The following is an 18191-nucleotide window of genomic DNA, read 5'->3' on the forward strand; positions in this document are numbered from 1 at the left end:
AAAGCTCCGGGTGCTGGGAGTGGGGGCACTGTGTTGTCCTGGTTCACTTCCTTCCTCCAAGGCCGTTTTCCCTCAGTATTGAGTGGGAGCGAGGGGTCTAACCTGTGGCCCCTGCTTTGTGGGGTTCCACAGGGGTTGGAACTTTCTCTGCTCCTATTTAACATCTGCATGAAGCTGCTGGGTGAGATCATCCATCACCATGGGGTGAGATATTATCAGTATGCTGATGATACTCAGTTGTACATCTCTGCCCATGGTGAGTTAAGTGATGCCACAACCACCCTTTCTCAGTGGCTGGAGGCTGTTGAGGTCTGGATGGGGAGCAACAGGCCAAAACTGAACCCTGGCAAGATGGAGTGGTTTTGGTTTGGGGCTCCTTGGTTCTTGGAGAATACCATCTTTGGTCATGGACAGAGTTGCACTGCCCCAGATGGACCTGGTGTGCAATCTGGGAGTTCTCCTGCACCTGCAACTCCTGCTCAAGGAGCAAGTGGGAGTCATGCCAGGATGGCCTTTGCACAAATGAGAGTTGTGTGCCAGTTGCACCCATTCTAGGACCAGCGTGCCCTTCCCACAGTCACCCACGTCCTAGACACCTCCCATTTGGACTATTGTAATGCACTCTACAGTACATGGGGCTGCCCTTGTAGGGTATCTGGAAGATTCAGTTGGTTTAAAATGCAGTGACCATACAGTTCTGCACAAGTCTAGATTTACGCATGTGTCACCTCTTTTGTGGGAGCTGTGTTGGTTGCCGATTTACTTCTGGATCCAATTCAGGGTGCTCCAATTATCATCTTTAAAGCCCTACATGGCTTGGGGCCTGCTTATTTGAAGGACCATCTTTTCCTAGTCACATCTACCTGGCCCTCCAGAGTGGGGAGGCAGGGTATATTACAGGTCTCTTCTATGAGGGAAGTTCATCTAGTGGGACCACTAAAAAGGACCTTCTCCATGGTGGCTGCCTCCCTGTGGAACATCATTCCCCTGGAGATTAGATTGGCCCCCACCTTTATGCTTTTCCAAAAGGCCCAGAAGACGTGGTTTTGTCAATGGGCCTGGGGACCCCAGGTTGAGACAGAGCCCATCAAGTGGCTGATCTGATTGTGTTTGTAGCCACTGTGGGGGGCTGGGTTGACAGGTTTTTATATTGTGGATTTTAATTTTGTAAGCTGCTTGGAGTCACTGTGTGTGAGTTGGGTGGCCATATAAATTTGTTTAATAAATAAATAAGAAATATACTTTATCAAATCAGTACTTTCCAAAGGTATATTGTATTGGTGTTCAACTATGAGCATGTTCTAATTATAATTTTTTCCCCAGGAATGACCTTGAAACCTAGGGACTGATTAGACTTCCTTTTCCTTGTCGTCTTATTACCAAGAGAAATAAACCCCTTCTTGAAGGATTAGGAAAATATTCAGATTAGATTTCCTTGGTTCATTAATTTATCTGTATGGAGAAATCTATTGTGCAGACCATTTGCTTTCAATACTGTTGTGTGTGATACTAATAGTGTGAAATCCTCAAATATTTTATTTTCAGAAATTGGCCTTTAATTTGATGTCTTTCCTTTCAACAGGTGTCGATTTAGTCAAATGCTACACCCTATTTTTGAGGAAGCTTCCAATGTAATTAAAGAGGATTTTCCAGATAAGAATCAAGTTGTATTTGCCAGAGTAGATTGTGATCAGCACTGTAAGTAAACTGTTTTAAAACTTGTTTATGTTTTAAATATCTAGTTGAGAAAATTCAAACATGAAAACTATTGTTGGAATAAACTTAAGATCTTGCAGTGTGTTACTGAACAAAGATATATTGCTGATTTAAAAATTGATTATGCGCCATCAAGTCAATGTCAATTTTTAGCAACCACATAGATAGCTTTTTCTCCATGGCAATCTGTTTCTAATCTGGTCTTTCAGGTCTTCCAATGGTGCACTTATCACCACTGTAACTGAGTCCATCTACCTTGCTGCTGGTCATAGTTAATTAAAAATTACATTTCACTTTTAATGAGTTCTTCATTTCTTCAGAGCTCCTGCTGAACACTAGTCAGGAATCACATTACTTATTTCATTTTTCTCCAAAATCAGAATTGCATTTCTCTGCAGAAGAAATATTTTAATGTCTTGTTTTGGCAAGGTACATTTGTCTGTATTTTAGTTTCTGAATGTGGCTTATAATTAGCATTTAGGATTATTAATTTGGGAACAAATTTCATTTACAATGTAAATGTCATCCTTCTTTATGCAACTGCAGTGCCTGCAGGAAGCAGACATAGGTCCTTTTTCTGAACTGCATTCGGAGTGGTCAGCCTGACATAGCTGTCTTCTTTTTGATGTACAATTGATCAGGCATGCTGCAGACTCTAGCAATTCCTACCGGTCTTTTAAGGCACAGCAAATGATAAGGAATTATTGATGGCTTTTACAATGTTTGATGTCTAGTAACAAAATGTCACTTTGCCTGCTCTTAGAATCAATATAAAGATGTTTTGCTGGAGAATATGCGGAGCTTTGATGTGATCCTAGACAGTTCTTAACTCTTTTTTTAAAAAAAATTATCACACTTCTAAAATTAGAAATAGAGGGTGGTATAAGAGCTAGGACTTTGGAATCGTAGTTTAAGATGTACATCTATAATGGCTGATTGAGAAATACACCATATTTTTATTAAAATTGTAATTTAATGGATACAATGATAAATAACCCTATAATAGTATGGAAAAGAAAGTATTAAAAATGATATCTTATTTGACAAGCTGGTGAAGGGGATGTCCTAAAAGTGAGTAAATAGTAATCAAGAGCAAGTCAAGGGATCATGCCCTTCTTTCTCCAGTCTAATGAAATTCAGCTGCTAATAGAAAGTTTTATGCTGTGAGTTGTGTAGAATCCTAAAAAGTCTGCTTGGAATATAAACTTACAATGCGATGTTACTGCACTATAACATGGCACTCATTTAATTTTTCTGCATACACTTTATCCAGCATTTTTCAAAATAGACTTCTCTCTCCCATCCTACCAGTAGTCTTTTTTTTTTCCTGTCAGTTGAAATCTCTATTAAGATGTTGATAATAAAGGTATTTATTAAAATGTTGATGTTTAGGCAGTTGCTAATTTATCAATAAAACATTTTAAATAGCTGGCAATAGTAGTAAGACTACATGCATATGTATGGCAGAGCATTCAGAATTGTATGATGCAATCTCCATGGGATACTCTGAAAACCAAACTGGCTGCAGCGTTTTGTGTCAGTTGAAGTTTCTGCCTAGTATGGCACATGGGTAACCCTACATGGTGCTCATAACAGGAATCAAGCCTGGAGGTTACCACTCTTAACCTCCGTGACAGTGAATATACCACTGTTCTTAGACTACCTTTATCTAGGTGTGGTCATAGCTACTGTATTAGCTATGATCCCATCTAGAACAAGTGGAACTATCCCAATCGTAAAATTATAATATACTATTATGAGTACTTCCATCTTATTTTGATTCAGTTTCCATTTGTTTTCCCTCATCTAGCCAATTACTGCCCATAAGGAAAGCATTCAGGGAAGTCTGCCATTGCCTAATGACCTAGGCAGAGATAAATAGATTTGAGTGCCATCATTATATTGGTAACAGCTTCAGATTTCCTGAAGAACTATCCTAGTGGTTTCATATATGTTAAAAAGCACTGGAGACAAAATGTAGATTTGAGGGATTCCCGGATATCATCTCCAACTTAGTCAGTAGTCTTTGAGTGACATAGTCAGCATTCCCTGACAGGAATGGAACCATTGCAAAGCAATGCCCCAGTTCCCCAAACTGTCAGATGGTCTGGAAGTATACCATGATTAATGGTACTGAAGGTTACTGAAATATTTTTTTCTCTCTTTCTTTGAGCATATCTGCAACAGCTGTTTTTGTTGTTGTAAGCATTTGTAGCAGATGGCTGAGTCCATAGGATGAAAAACTGAAAATCTCAAATACTCTCTCCTAGAAGTCCTCTGGGCCTTCACACCCTAACTCAGCTACCTGCTTTGGGGTAACGGCTTAGTAGTTCCCTCTGCCACTGATTATCTTCCAGGGCTTCATTACCTGTTCTCTACATCCTAACCCTGGTGTGTGCAAAAAGTGAAAAGAATTCAATAGCACAGGCTCCTGGCTGTGTGGCAAGACATATGTGATTAGATAATTTAGTCCTGTCTTCCTTGGGAACTAGATCAAGAAAGGAAGAAAATCAAGCTTTATTTAAAAAGTAGAAAAGATAAAATGTAATTTTCAATATTACCAATGGAAACATTCTGTCATGAGTACTGATGGTGAGCAGGAGGGGGCCCCTATCCAGGGGGAAAAACGCATGTGTAGTTTAGAGACTTTAAACTTTTCTTCGAAAAAACTCAGAGCAGACCGGCCTTTATTTTTGGGTTTAATCTGTGAGGGTTTCCCACAGCCTTTCAGTTTGGCGGGATTTTCTGTCTAGTAGAGTAGAACAATAAACACTAGAGACTCAAGCTACCACCTCAGCATGGTTCTTCGCTTTAAGATAGGACGTATTCTGTGTTAAAAAAGATAAATTGCTATTTCAAAGAAACATGAAAGAAAATGCAATGCTCTATATAGATCACAGAATGTGTCATGAGTAAATGGCACTAAACCACTACTATTTATTTATTTATTTCTCATATTTCTACATCGCCCATCTCACAAGCGACTCTGGGTGGTTTACAATTTAGTTAAAATAACAGATTAAAAGCATAAAAACAAATACATCATAAAAATATAAATATGAAATATAGAAAAATAGTTAACATTTATATAAAATATAAATTCCTCAGAGCCACATCACAGTGCCAACCACCCCCATGATTGGCTATCCCCGCTCCCACCCCAAGTGAGGTGGCAAAGCCAAGTTTTCACTCTCTTTTGGAGGCCGGGTGTGATGGTTGCCTTATTCGAAAAAAAACACAGACTCACCAGCCAGGGCTAAGGATATCTGGTTTATTAAGAATAGAATGCAGACACAGAGAAAGACGGGAATGAGCACATGGCGTGCGAGGTAGCCGGTAAATACCCGCGGTGCGGACCTGATCCTTCCCCACCCCCCATTGTCCCAAAGTCTTGACCGACGGTGAACCTGGAGTCTCGATGGGCGATCAGGGGGATTAGCGCTGATTACCTCTGTCCTCTTCCTGTGTCCGGAGCAGGTGTGTCCCCTGTGGTAATGCAGAGCTGTCAGGGAGATAGGATGATGGCTTCCCGGGTCAGGGCAAAGGTATGGCTCCTTTGTCCTTTGGTCTGTATTGTCTTTCAGTGCTTATGGGATTAGCACTGATTCTTTCCTCCCCCCTCCCCTTCACCGGAAAGGCATGTTCCCCGTTGTGATGTGTGTATACATCGCAACGGGGGACATGACACCGGGAGAGTTGGGGTCTGCCTCACCTCTGGGGGTAATGTGTTCCACAGGGCGGGGGCCACGGCAGAGAAGGCCCTCCTTCTGGACCCTTTGCTCTAGTGTAAAGAGGGCATGCTACAGACCCTACAGTCTCTCATGGACAGGGTCTGTAGCATGCCCTCTCTGCCTGACTGGGTGGGACGGGTGGATGCAATGGGAGTGAGGCAGTCCCTCAGGTAACTAACTTTTCTTCAGCACAAAATGTCATGAAAAGGGGAACTGATCAGATATTTGCATTAATATTACAGATTACAAGAACGTTTTAGAGAAAATTTAACATCTTAATAAGCAGCCTGATAGATGGATAAAAGGTGAGGCTACGTACCCAGTTGCATATGTTGTACAGAGAAGCTGGCAATCCTCCTTTGCATCTTGCACAACAACACTTAAAACAAGTGGACTGAAGTCATTCCAACAGGGTTATTTTCTTTCCCCCCCTCGTTTTAATTTTTATTAATTAGGTAAAACAATAGAAAACCAAAAACAAAAGGGAAATAAACTCTACACTAGAGCAAAGGTTAAAGTGAAAAATATGATTATGATTTTTTAAAAAAAAATTAAAAAGGGGAAAAAAGGAAAAAGAAAAGAAATTATAGAAAAAAGCATTCTAGTAGGCCCTTTCTCTTTTTTTTCCCCTTAACTGCTAATTACTACTTAAATGTTTTTATACTATGTTTTGGGCAACTGTGATTGTTGCACATTTCTATTTGGACCATTTTAATTATTTTTAAGCAGTTTCTCTTTTTCTAAATATCTTAGCTTCCCTTGCTGTGTAATATGTCGTATACAAGGGAACCATTCCTGCTTGAATTTGGTGAGACTTCTGGTGTGAATATATAGAGTTAATTTTTCCACTCCATTCTCCAATTTTAGTCTCCCAATCTTGTATTGTCAGCAAGATTGTCTTCTGTTGTGCCAGATTGATTCTTGCTACTGTCGGCATGTATCTTAATAAATTGTGATTGTTTTCATTTATATACTCTGCAATCATACCTAATAAAATATTTGTGGTTTTAATTCCAATTTTATTTTCAGAGTTTTCTGGATGCTTTGGTTTGTTTTCTTTTCAGTACTTTTGAATCTTTTGTATAAGTACCATATGGCAAAATGTTCCTTCTTTGTTGTGGCATTACCAACATTTATTGTTGTATGATTTATCCAATTTGGCAGTCTTTGAGAGAGTTGTATATCATTTGTAGGACATTTTATACCAATTTTCCCTCAAAACAGGGGCTTCAGGTTACCCTATTCTGGATAAATTGACTAGCAAAGTCTGGTGCTTTGTTAAGCAGTATGCCATAACATCAGTTTTTAAAAGGAAAATTGAAATCAGATGCAGCCAGAGGCTTGGTGGACACCAAGGATGGTTCATAGTTATTTCTCAGTGTGATTTTGTAGGGAGCTTAGAAAATTGTTTATTTGGGAAGTTAGTAACATAATAAATACATAATCACCAACTCGGCTAGCTAGATAGTATTGATATAGCCAAATAAGAGGGAGTAGAGAAATTCAGTCACCACCTGTCTGTTAGTTTGTTGTACTGTGGTGGCTTGCATGTCGCTATGATGCTGGAAGCTCTGCCACCAGTAGTTCTACTATCAAAAGGGTCACCCATGGTGGACAGGTTTCAGCAGGGCTTCCAGACAAAGAACAGACTAGGGAGCAAGGCCTGGCAATCTACTCCCAAAAACGTGCCAATGAAAACCTATGGATTACAACAGAACATTTTGCAATGAGCCCCTCAGGTCAGAAGTCACTCAATATGCTACTGGGGAAGAGCTGCCTTCTCAAAGTAGAGCTGTGTTTTGTGACGCGGATGGAGTAAAGCCTCTGGGATCTTCATTTGCTGATGTGGCACGACTCAAAATGAGAAGCAACAGCTACAAACATCCATTAACAGTTGGGACATGGAATGTATGAAGTATGAATCAAGGAAAATTGGAAATTGTCAAGAATGAAGTGGAATGCCTAAAGATCGACATCTTAGGCATTAGTGAGCTGATGTGGACCGGCATTGTTCACTTTGAATCTGACAATCATATGGTATACTATGCTGGGAATGAAAAATCGAAGAGGAACAGCGTGGCATTCATCATTAAGAAGAATATTTCAAGATCAATTCTAAAGTACAACACCGCCAGTGATATTTATAGTTTTATATTTTTATTTATGTTTTAATGTAAACCGCCCAGAGTCCCTTTTGGGAGATGGGCAGTGATAAATTTGATTAATAAATAAATCATAAATAAACAATGGGTGCAAACATTGGAACAGTCAGGCATATGGTGCAAGACCGAACAGCATTTTGTTCTGTATACATAGGGTTGCCATGAGTTGTGAACAACTTGATGGCAACTAACAACAACAACAACAGAGAAATGCAGATTAAAACACCTTTATTTTGCTCTGACAACTCAATAAATCATGGTTTAATTTTAGCTAATTAAAACTGTAAGAGTTTAAAGCTACAAAAATGTGTTTCAGTTTGCATGTAACAAGAAAACTATTTAATTCAAGAAAGGACAGAGAAGCTCCCAATCTTTCCTGTATGGCTGCTGGAAGATGAGAAATTTATATATCAGAGGCTCATTTATCTAATGTAAAACTATAATTTAGTGTCTATGTCTTTGGGTTATAAGCTATAAAAATAAAATATTCGTATAACTTTTTTATATTGAAGGAGAATTTCTCAGGGATACATTTGAACTGGAAACCAGGACACAATTACAAGGAAGCAGAAATTGGTTTATTGATAGAAATATCAGAGGCAAAATAGAGATAATATAACTATCTTAATGCAAATTATTTTATTTGATAGGTTTCAGTCAAAAATAAATAACCATTAGTTATGCAATAGCTCAGTGTTAGTGTGGTTGATAACGTTAACCTTACTGATTGGCTTAATTTACATGTGTTTTGGAATGTGTAATAAGGAGTGGAGAGGATTAAGTAATACATCCCCTATAAAATAGATCCTTTGATTTAAACAAAGGGGTCCAAAATATGGTTTTGTTGTTTTAGCTTAGCTGCTATCAAAAAACCTTGAATTCCCAGGTTGAAATGTTAATTCTAAGTGGCCCAGTTTGCATCCTGCAGTTTTAATACTGTTACTTATGTTGTTAGTGCGTATTATGTTAATGTTTTCTACTACAGATTAAGGTTACTATGGTAACTAATCATTTTGGCCGGGTGAAGAGGTTGAATTCAACTGTCCCCTTTTCGAATGTTAATTTTTGCACCTGGGGGGAACAACTTGCCTGGACTTGTTTTAGTTTCTGTTTCCCTTCTGTGTAGGCATGTAGAGTTAAACAGCTCTCACTGAGAGCCTGCAAGAATGCAGAAGCCTTTAAAGATGTTTTGCTTTCTGTAAATAAAATTATTTTTATAGAAATGCCTGGTGTGTGACTTTTCTGATCTCTCCTGGGCCAAAGGCTTTCCCAGCAATCTGCCAACATATAGTTTGCTGAGAATTTCTAGCACCTGACTGCTTTTTGGCTGAGTTAGCAATGCTGTTTTATTCAGAGAACATGTGCAAGTTAGGGTTCTAAGGTGGACCCTTCACCTTTTCTCCTGGAGAGAGGGAGAGAGGGAGGAAGGGAGAGAGAGAATGTATTATTTAAAATAAAAAGTCATATATACAAAACAGAAAAGATACAGAAATTTCTTCAAAAAAACAAACAATTATATTTATCTATCTGGTTCCTAATTTGACTTCGAAATAAGATACAAATAAGAGATAATCAATAACATTTATAGTGTTGCATATAGAATAACTTGCTAAAATTGTGATTGGTCTACCAATAGAGGCATTTAAGAGAGGACAAATTACCTTCTCTTTAGATTTCTAAACCCAATTATAATTTAAAAAGCATTTCAGCTGCTGATTCTAATGGAAGGCATTCTGCCTCTTGAAATGGTGTCCTCTCTTGGAACATGTAAGCAGGATCTAATCTTCAAATTCCTCTACAAGAGAAAGAGCCAACCTGTCATCCAGGTCAGCCTTGCCTAGGAGCTTTAAAAACCCAAACCTTTTCATCTTTTCCCTTTCTCGCTCTATCTGTTCTCTTTTATTCTATCATTTTGACAGAGAATGAAACTTAGAAACGTGAAAGACTACTTTTTTATTATTTCCATCCCAACAGAATGTTGGGAAAATATTAGAAAAAGGCTAAGGACTGTCTGCCTGTCTATCAGCAGGATAATTGTTTGAAAACGAAACAGGACACAACTAAATTTGGTATGGTGCAAGAAACTGCCAAAAGAAAGATTGGGTTTGAAAATGGGCCAGATCCAGCTCAGGCTGTCAAGAATTATTTTTTTAAAAAATCCTCAGTGCACCCCTATGGAAGAAACAGTTGAGCAGTAGCTCAGAATGCTGCTCACTGCTCCATGTGTGGCTGTGTGACTTGTTTTATGTATGTATGTGAACACTGCATCTGTGCCTGTCAGATGGAAGAAGGAAGGCTGTTAGCTTGAGAATGTTTTTGGCAGAATTCTGGTTAGAAGGATACAAGAGATAGCAAAAACAAAATGTGGTGAGTTTGTGTACAGTTTTATGCATGTGTGTGCAGCTCATATTTTTGCTTTTCAGCACATCACTGAGAACACTTTATTGTTTATATAAATGTGTGATAATCTAATTAGGCTTGAATTATGGATTGCTTTGCACAAGTATGAAGACTGGTTGCTGAACGCAATAATATACTGTAATTGAAGTAAAGCATGCATGATATGCTTAGCAAATAGTTCCATATTGATCAGGGAGTAAGATGAGGGTATCTGATGTCTCCTTGGTTGTTTCATATATTTATGGGTAAATATTTAAGGAATGCCAATAATGATGTTGAGGGTATATTAATGCATATGTCCCTTTACATGCAGATGATGCCGTGTTTTTGGCTGAGAACCAGAATGCTTTCTGGTGAATGTTAGACAGATTGTATGATGCAGATGCAGTGAGGAGTATGGACCTGAAACTTAATCAAAGACCAAAGTAGTTCTGTTTCACAGGCAAAATGAGGACAGGAAAAATAGAATAAATTGATGAATTTGTGTGTGTATAATAGTTTTTTTTTTATTAAAGATGGAGAAATTGGGAAATTTTAGGACAATGTTGGTAGAACGGTAGTGAATAGTATGTGCTCTCTTGTGAGGAATGAACGTTTGCTGAAAGAAGCAAAAATAATGTTATTAACATAATTATAACATGCTTCTGCTCACTCTATTATATGGAAGTGAGAGTTATCTGGACACTGTGTGGATGTTAATAAAATCTGCAACTCTGTGATGCAGAGGGTCCCTAGCTCAGCAATCATCTAGTGCTTTCAAACTCGATGTTCTCCCTTGCAGCCTGTAACTCTATAGCTGTTCTCCTTTTTTTGAAACCTTCAGCAAGCTACAGCAAACATCTGAATGTTCTGTGTCAGAAGCAAAAAATATAATATTGCCAAATTCTATTACATTAGGGTGCAGTCAGTTTTGAATATGGTGAAAGTTCCTGTGATAGAGGCACCAATGTAGCTATTTCAGGGCCTGTAGTTATCAAAAATGAAAGTGGTACTTCCCAACATCTTGATGGTAGAAAAAGTAATATTCTTCTCAAGGGGGCATGCAAGCCACAACCTTTGCAATTAAGGCCAGCCATGATAATTTTTGGAAGATCATTCATTATCTAGCTTATCCAATTACCATAATCATTCTCCAAGGACATTCTCACAGTAGCCACCTTAATGATAGATTCCAGGTAATTCTCAACAAGAGCAATTGTATCAAATGTTGCCATGCAAACACATCTGTGACTAAGACATTGGAATATTGATCTTCTGAAAGATCTTGGTAACCAGGGTAGCCTTTCAGTGCAAACAGTGAGGTATCTTCATTTATTCTTACACAGGTGATTTTCCTATACAATCACTGGTATACAAATGTACACATGAGCATTCAGTGCCTCTGTGATTGTGGCTTTCCTATCTATATGGAAAACAGTACTCTTTTTCTCACCCACAGACTGTATCATTTGGGAATGATCCTGGGCATGATAACTGATACAAATTTTCTGCCAGAAGGCAGGAGGTGGAGCCTGTAGGAAGCTGTCAGTATTTGCAAAGCAGACAGATAACTTGCTTTTAGCTTGTCGTGTTCTCCTACATAGATACTGTGACTTAGGTATAATTTCATTTTTGCTTCCTTCAGTGGCCACTTCTACTTTTTTTTACACACAATTTCTGATGCAAACTCACAAATTCATTGCTCTCTCTTCTACTATAAAGTTCTCCCTAAGATAGTGGACACTTCTGTGTTGGAAATCTACTCCCCACTGATGCAGTCTCCTAGAGTTGGGGGAGCCCACAAAGGATGTCTCATGATGTTTGGAACTCAACAGAAGGTAGACATACTATATGTTTTCTTGAGGTAAGAGCTATATGCCTTTCCTGTTTAGTTTCAAGCCATTCCTCCAGAACTGCAATTAATTCTTGTAGAGAACAAGAGCCCACATTCAGATTACTTAACAGTCCTCCTTCAGTTAAGGGCTTATGCAGAGTAAATCTGGAAGAACCAAAGGTTACGCTGGTAACTCACAATTGACCCAATAGACCCTAGTACTTCAGTCTCTTTCTGATCTCAATATAATCCCCTGGTCCACTGTTCAGTTCTAGACTTCTCCAGTCAGGAGGAGCATCATTATACTGACCTAAGGTGTTTAAAATCTAGAGCTTGAGCAGTAGCAAGAAAAGGGAAAGGAAATAATTATGCAGCCTTTTGGCTTTTTGGTGTGTTTCTACCATTTGGATACATAAATTTATTTGAAAAGCCTTCTGTTGGAGCAGATACTATAGAAAGAAAAGTAACTTTTTCAGGTTTCTGTCCTTCAGTTTTGGCATTTATGTGAGGCCAGTACTGTGTCCTTAGTACTGAACCTGGCTAGTGGCTGCTCCACTGTCTACATGTGCACATCAAGTAACTTCTGAAGCGAGCCTCAAACCTAAAATTACTTGTTGTCCATAGGATTGCTTCTTGAGAACTCCACTTGGTCCTGATCTTCTTTTGAGCCATTTCATTTCTTTTAAGATAACCTGGAGCATAACAAACAAATCTTTATTACGATCAAAGACCAGCATAAGGAGGGTGGGGTACAGTCAGTTAAAAGCATAAAAGGTATATTAAAATCTAATATAAGAAGCTAAAACACAGAAATACTTTTAAAAACCTGGAACGTAAACTTTTCTCACTGCTATAACATCAGTCAGAAAGAAGCTTTGAGGTTGTTACTTTTTTTCCTGGTTCTGTAGTTTTATGAACAGATCTGACTCTGGAGTCAAAAAGCTAAATTCCACCTTTCATAGGAAGCAATAGCTGTGTATGTGTGTGTGCCTTTGGATCAGTGTTGACTCCTGGCAACAGTCTGGATATAGTCTGGACTATAGTTTCCTTGGAAGTGGTTTGCCATTGCCTCCTTCCTTGGGCTGAGAGAAAGTGACTGGCCCAAGGTCATCCAGTTGACTTCATGCCTAAGGTGGGACTAGAACTCCCAGTCTCTCAGTTTCTAGTCTGGTGCCTTAACTATGACACCAAACTGTGTTTCCCTTCTTTGTATTTCAGTCTGTTATCTAGAGTGGGAGAAGAGTGACATAAACTGGATATCTAATGGGTAGTCAGAATTTATTTTTCCAGAATAAAAGATTTTCAATGTTCAGATTGCCTCTTCAACTCTTTTCAGGAGGGCATCCTGGGCCACAGGATGTGCAGTCTTTTATAGCCACCCATTATGAAGTTAAGCATAATGCCCTACACCACACAAAGGCATTGCCATATTGGATACTTTTTCTACCAACACTTCTTTGAACAATTATGTCTAATGTATATATCAAATAATAATATGGTCCTTGATTTCATCACTTGTTAAGCAATATAAACTGAATATGTGTTCATTTTCCAGTATTTCAACAGAAGAATTCTTCAGGTAGTTCCTATTTCTGTAGAAAAAGAAAATCCAAGAAGGATTTTTTTCTTTTTCTACAGAGGATTGCCACATATCAGTTCAGTTCAGTTCAGTTTTATTTATTATGGCCATTAGCCAGCGGATAAAACAGAAATAAAAAGTAGGGGGGAGGAAGGGGAGTCATAAGAGATAAACACAAATTGGCATGCACAGCAATCCATCTTAAATCTTACAACAGAAGCCCTGCTGGAAACTTGAGGCTGGATAACCAAACTTTGCAAGATCGTTGGTTGCATTAAAAAAAAAACTTATAAGTGATCAGGAAATCAACATAGAAATGGTTTAATTGTCCGAAGATTGCTGCTGGAAGAGGAAGAATAAAATTTCAATGCAATGTTGCATAAAACCTCCATATGTGTTATTGATTTTATCGCCTGTATGTCACAAGGATGATGAGCCATGGGCAGTTCACAATATCTTCTCTGTAACAGTGCTGAAGGAAGGGCATCATTACAGTGGTCCCTAGAGAAAACCTAAAGATAATTGGAATAGATAAGAGAGTAAATATAGGAGTCTTTGATTGTTTTTAGTAATCTACAAAAAGCGAGCAGTTGGTTCAAATTATACCCAGCTCAGTTTTGAGTAATCATTTGGCAACCAATTTGTTAACTTTTTCACATTTGCCTGTACGGCCATAGCATCAAAGTTTGCTGACAAAAAGAGCACCTATCCCTTATAAGGTGAAGCTCTTGTATTAACAATGGGGAGGGGGAGAGCAAAAGCAGCATCTACTGTGCTCGTTCTGCATGGGAGATCACAAAACAGAATGCACGAACGGGGATAGTCCAAGACAACCATCTTCCCCCCAATTACTCAGGTTCCAAAATCCAGGTATTGGGTGAAACAAAACAAATGTGTATTTGCCCTAAAAAATAAATGTAGAGTTACAAAGATTAACTTATTATAAGTGAAGAGGATGGTCTGTTTGGCCCACGACGAGTGACAAATGTGGGGCAGTAGGCATCCTTAAGGATCTGAATAGCAATTTGGGGCAAAGTGGCCCAGGTTCACCTTTTTACACCACCCTCCCCAAAACAGCCCACTCTAACCCAAGGCATCAGGCAAATCCACCCCAAAAGGCACTTCAAAGCAAAACATGCTCTTCAATAGAATGTGGGGAGAAGGTACAGATGTCCCAACGGTGAGGCTTCCTTCTGTAACACCAAAATTCAAATAGGGAACAATAGAAGCCTGATGGACAGCAATGGTGCCTGTCACGACAGCAGGAGGGCAGGAGAATAAACTAATTGGGGCTGAATGGTTGTAACCCATTCTGTCATTCATCTGCAAATATAAAATCAAGAGACCCTGATGTATTCAGGTATACACACGGATTAATGACTTGATTTCTTTTTGAAGACTCTACACGGTGAAGCGGCTTATCTTGGTGACTTCCTTTTGCTGTATTATTTTGTCTGGTGACCATGTGAGTCTGATGCACTAATACACTGGTGTTAGAATCATCCATCTTAGGTTCTGTAATCCTAGGGGTCTGGGAGTCACCAGAGTTCGTTTGAATTTGCTGGGGTGTTACTACTCTTGGACTGGAGCACCTTTTTTAATTTTTTGGAGATGTTAAGCACTCAGAGGATGAACTAGACAGCATTTCAATCGGAGGACAACTGGAGGGCAATAGAGTATTGAGAGATTCAGTTGCAGCAGTCACTGACTGAAGCACTGATTTAACTGCCTCGAGTTTTCTTATAATTGATTGTTGTTCTTCTGTGGGAAGGGTGCCAAACAGCTGGACTAACTCTTCCTCATCCTCCATAGGTTCATCTGATATCTGAATCTTCTCTTTAATTAAATCAAGAGTATTGTGCCTCCTTTGCTTATCTGGTCCTGACCTTGGAGATAGTAGAGTGCTCTGCTGTGTAGGGAGTTGCTGAAATTGTGAACTCTGGTGTCATGTTCCCTGTTGCAAGGCATAAGTGCATCACAACGGGTAACATGCACATCAGGAAAGAGGAAGGGATAACCATTATCCTTTAAACACACACATCATCCCTTAAGCACCCAGACCCATAAATAAATCACCAGGACAATAGAAGCGCACCTTGGACAGGACCTGGAAACCATTAACAGATTGGGGGAACTCCCACCCATTACCCCGGGGGACGCACCTGCACAGGATGAAGGCAAGGAGACAAAGGGAAACATCGGAGATCGCTCGAATCACCCATCGTCAGACCCATACCAACTCTAATCACCCATCCGGACCTGGCTTGGGGGACAATGGGGGGTGGAGGAGGACAAGGTCTGCCACCGGGGTATAAACGGGATACCCTGATACCATACCCGCATTCCCGTCTTTTTCTCTGTATGCATTCTGCTTCAATAAACTCGGAAATCCTTAAACCCTTTAAATGAGTCCGTGTCTTATTCGAAGTAAGGCTACCCTGACATCTGGTGCTTATACTGTCTTCCCTCTAAGGCTTGACTCTCCTTCCAGGAGTTAGCAGTGGCTGTATGCTGCTATTGTGAAAAACAAGTATAGGAGTAATTTGGAATCCCTTTAAAAAGTATTTGAGATTAAGAATAATTGAAGGGAGTGCTGAATGCTTAAAAGTCAATAACATTCTTTCATGCCCATGCCATCTGGGAAGCCAGGAGATCTCTGCAAGCTCACTGGAATATACTCTACAGTGAAGAAGTTGAGAGAGGGAGTGAAGAACTGCTTGTCTATTATGCCACCTGCCTTCATTAAAAGGGTTGATTGCAACCTGGAGTAGAATCCTGTGTCACTGCAACACTAGCTCATCCCTGGCAGCCTCCATATGTGTGGGAACCTGTGCAGCATATGGGTTCTGAATAAGTTCTGGAGCAATTAAGTTGGTAGCTGACTCCATAACAGGATTAATGGTATGCTTTTCCATTATAGCCTTAAGTTCATCAATTTTCTGATTAGCATCTAGCAGCTGATCAAAGATTGCAATGACTGTTTTGGCAGTTAAAAGGCAATTCTTAGCAACCAAGTCCACATCTATGTTTAACTTACTTGTGGCTTTAGAAGCATCCTCCCTTCTATCTCCTGCTGAAGCCTCATCATTGGAGAAGGAGAAATCATCCATTTCCCAGTCAAGTAGGGCGTGGGATTTGTTAACAGAGATTGCGAGGGGGGAAGGGGAAGGAGGAGAGAAGGACTTACATGTTGTGTCCTTATATTGAAATAGGTTCTTCAGTTTTAGCTGTCTGGAGTCTCCACAGCCTTGAAGTGTTCGATATGCTTAGAATTTTCTCTTTTTCACATCTCAGGCTTGTTCTTCCCTTTGATCTTTCCCTTTGAATTTGTTTTCATTCCTGTCTTGTAGCCATTGCTGCCTCACTTCATTGTCAGATGTCCGAGGCTATTGGGTTCCAGACTCTAAAATCCTAATCCTATCTAATCCTAGTTCTAAAATTCTAAAATTACTAATCCTAATACAGAAAACTAAAATTACTAATTAATATTAAATAAAATCACTGATTAGACTATCTTAAAACTAAATAAAAGAGTAAATAAAATAGAGTTAAGAGCACACTAAAAGTGCTGTTACTCTGTGGCCACGTATCCATACCTTTTAGTGGTGAGCTCCTTGCTGAAAGACAGTGTCAGTGCTTTCTTCTTTAATCTTCTGACCTTACTGAAGCTTCTTTTTGTTCCCTATGTCCTGAATTGGAGGGAGGGTATTCTTTCCCAAGTTTCCCAAGGACAGCAAAAACAATTGGTCCTGTCCATCTGAATGAATGGGAGCAGTAATCCAGGTGAGGATGCTCTCTGTTCAGTGTAGAATGGGAATCCTCATGGTAACACCAATGTTTTGCTCACCATTTCACTCTCACTGTCATTCATACATATATACATACATATACACATACAGATGTTCAGTATTCCCATATAGCTGTTTTCAAGAAGCTCTGATTAGGAAATTAGCAGGGAACGCCTAAATATATTTTTGAACTGGAGTGATTTTTAAACTGGAATATTGAATAGAACAGTAACAACATTTTATTTGCACTTCTGTGTGTGTGTGTGTGTGTGTGTGTACATATATATATAAATTAGGTTCTAGTACTCCTGTGTTGGCTGTACTTGTATCATGGCTTAATGAAAGTACTTAATGTTCTCTTTTTATTTATGGATTATTTAAAACATGAACATTTAATGCTTTTGCATTTTTATATTGTTATGGAAGACTCTCCTTATTATCTCTTGACTGTGTGCTGATCATTTGATAGCATTTTACGATTTTCCATGTGGCTTGTGAAAATATCAAGTAATTAATTGCCTTGATCACTGTTTATTTGAAATAACGCAAGATGCAGTTTGAAGTGGGATGATGAACAGCAACTTCCTTAACAGTATGAAGGCAAGTTTTGCTTTCAGTTTGGAAATAGCCATGAATTATATTTGAAAATCTGACTCAAGGGTTTTATATAGATAGGAATCATGGAATGTATAACGAAATATCTTATGTGCATAGTCATCACTAAATTCAAATTTGTAACTTAGATTCAGATTTAGTCATGCTTATGTCAATATATTTCTTCTAAATATATCTGATACATAAATTTACATGAAGATTTCAGATTTAACCAACTCAAATCTCATTCTTTTCAGTAGGTTTGCTCTAAGACCAGCTAAGTTTGGATCTAATTGCCTTGTGTTAATTTAGCCCAAACAAACTTACTCAGCAGAATCTGCAGCAAACTTTCTGAAAACAAAACAAAACCCATAAATAAAGCACCTATAACAGTTGCATGAGATTGCC

At 39.0% G+C, this 18191-nt stretch overlaps 1 protein-coding gene across 1 annotated transcript in view; it reads left to right on the forward strand.

Moving 5' to 3' along the window:
• The window catches only part of ERP44 (endoplasmic reticulum protein 44), an 88070-nt gene that overhangs the window by 45020 nt on the left and 24859 nt on the right, over positions 1-18191 (forward strand). The window contains exon 4 of the mRNA XM_063304257.1: positions 1583-1698. Within this exon, the coding sequence (XP_063160327.1) occupies positions 1583-1698 (116 nt within the window). The remainder of the gene's footprint in view (positions 1-1582; positions 1699-18191) is intronic.

The sequence above is a fragment of the Candoia aspera genome, chromosome 4 (assembly GCF_035149785.1).
Source record: "Candoia aspera isolate rCanAsp1 chromosome 4, rCanAsp1.hap2, whole genome shotgun sequence".
Classification (NCBI taxonomy): Eukaryota; Metazoa; Chordata; class Lepidosauria; order Squamata; family Boidae; genus Candoia; species Candoia aspera.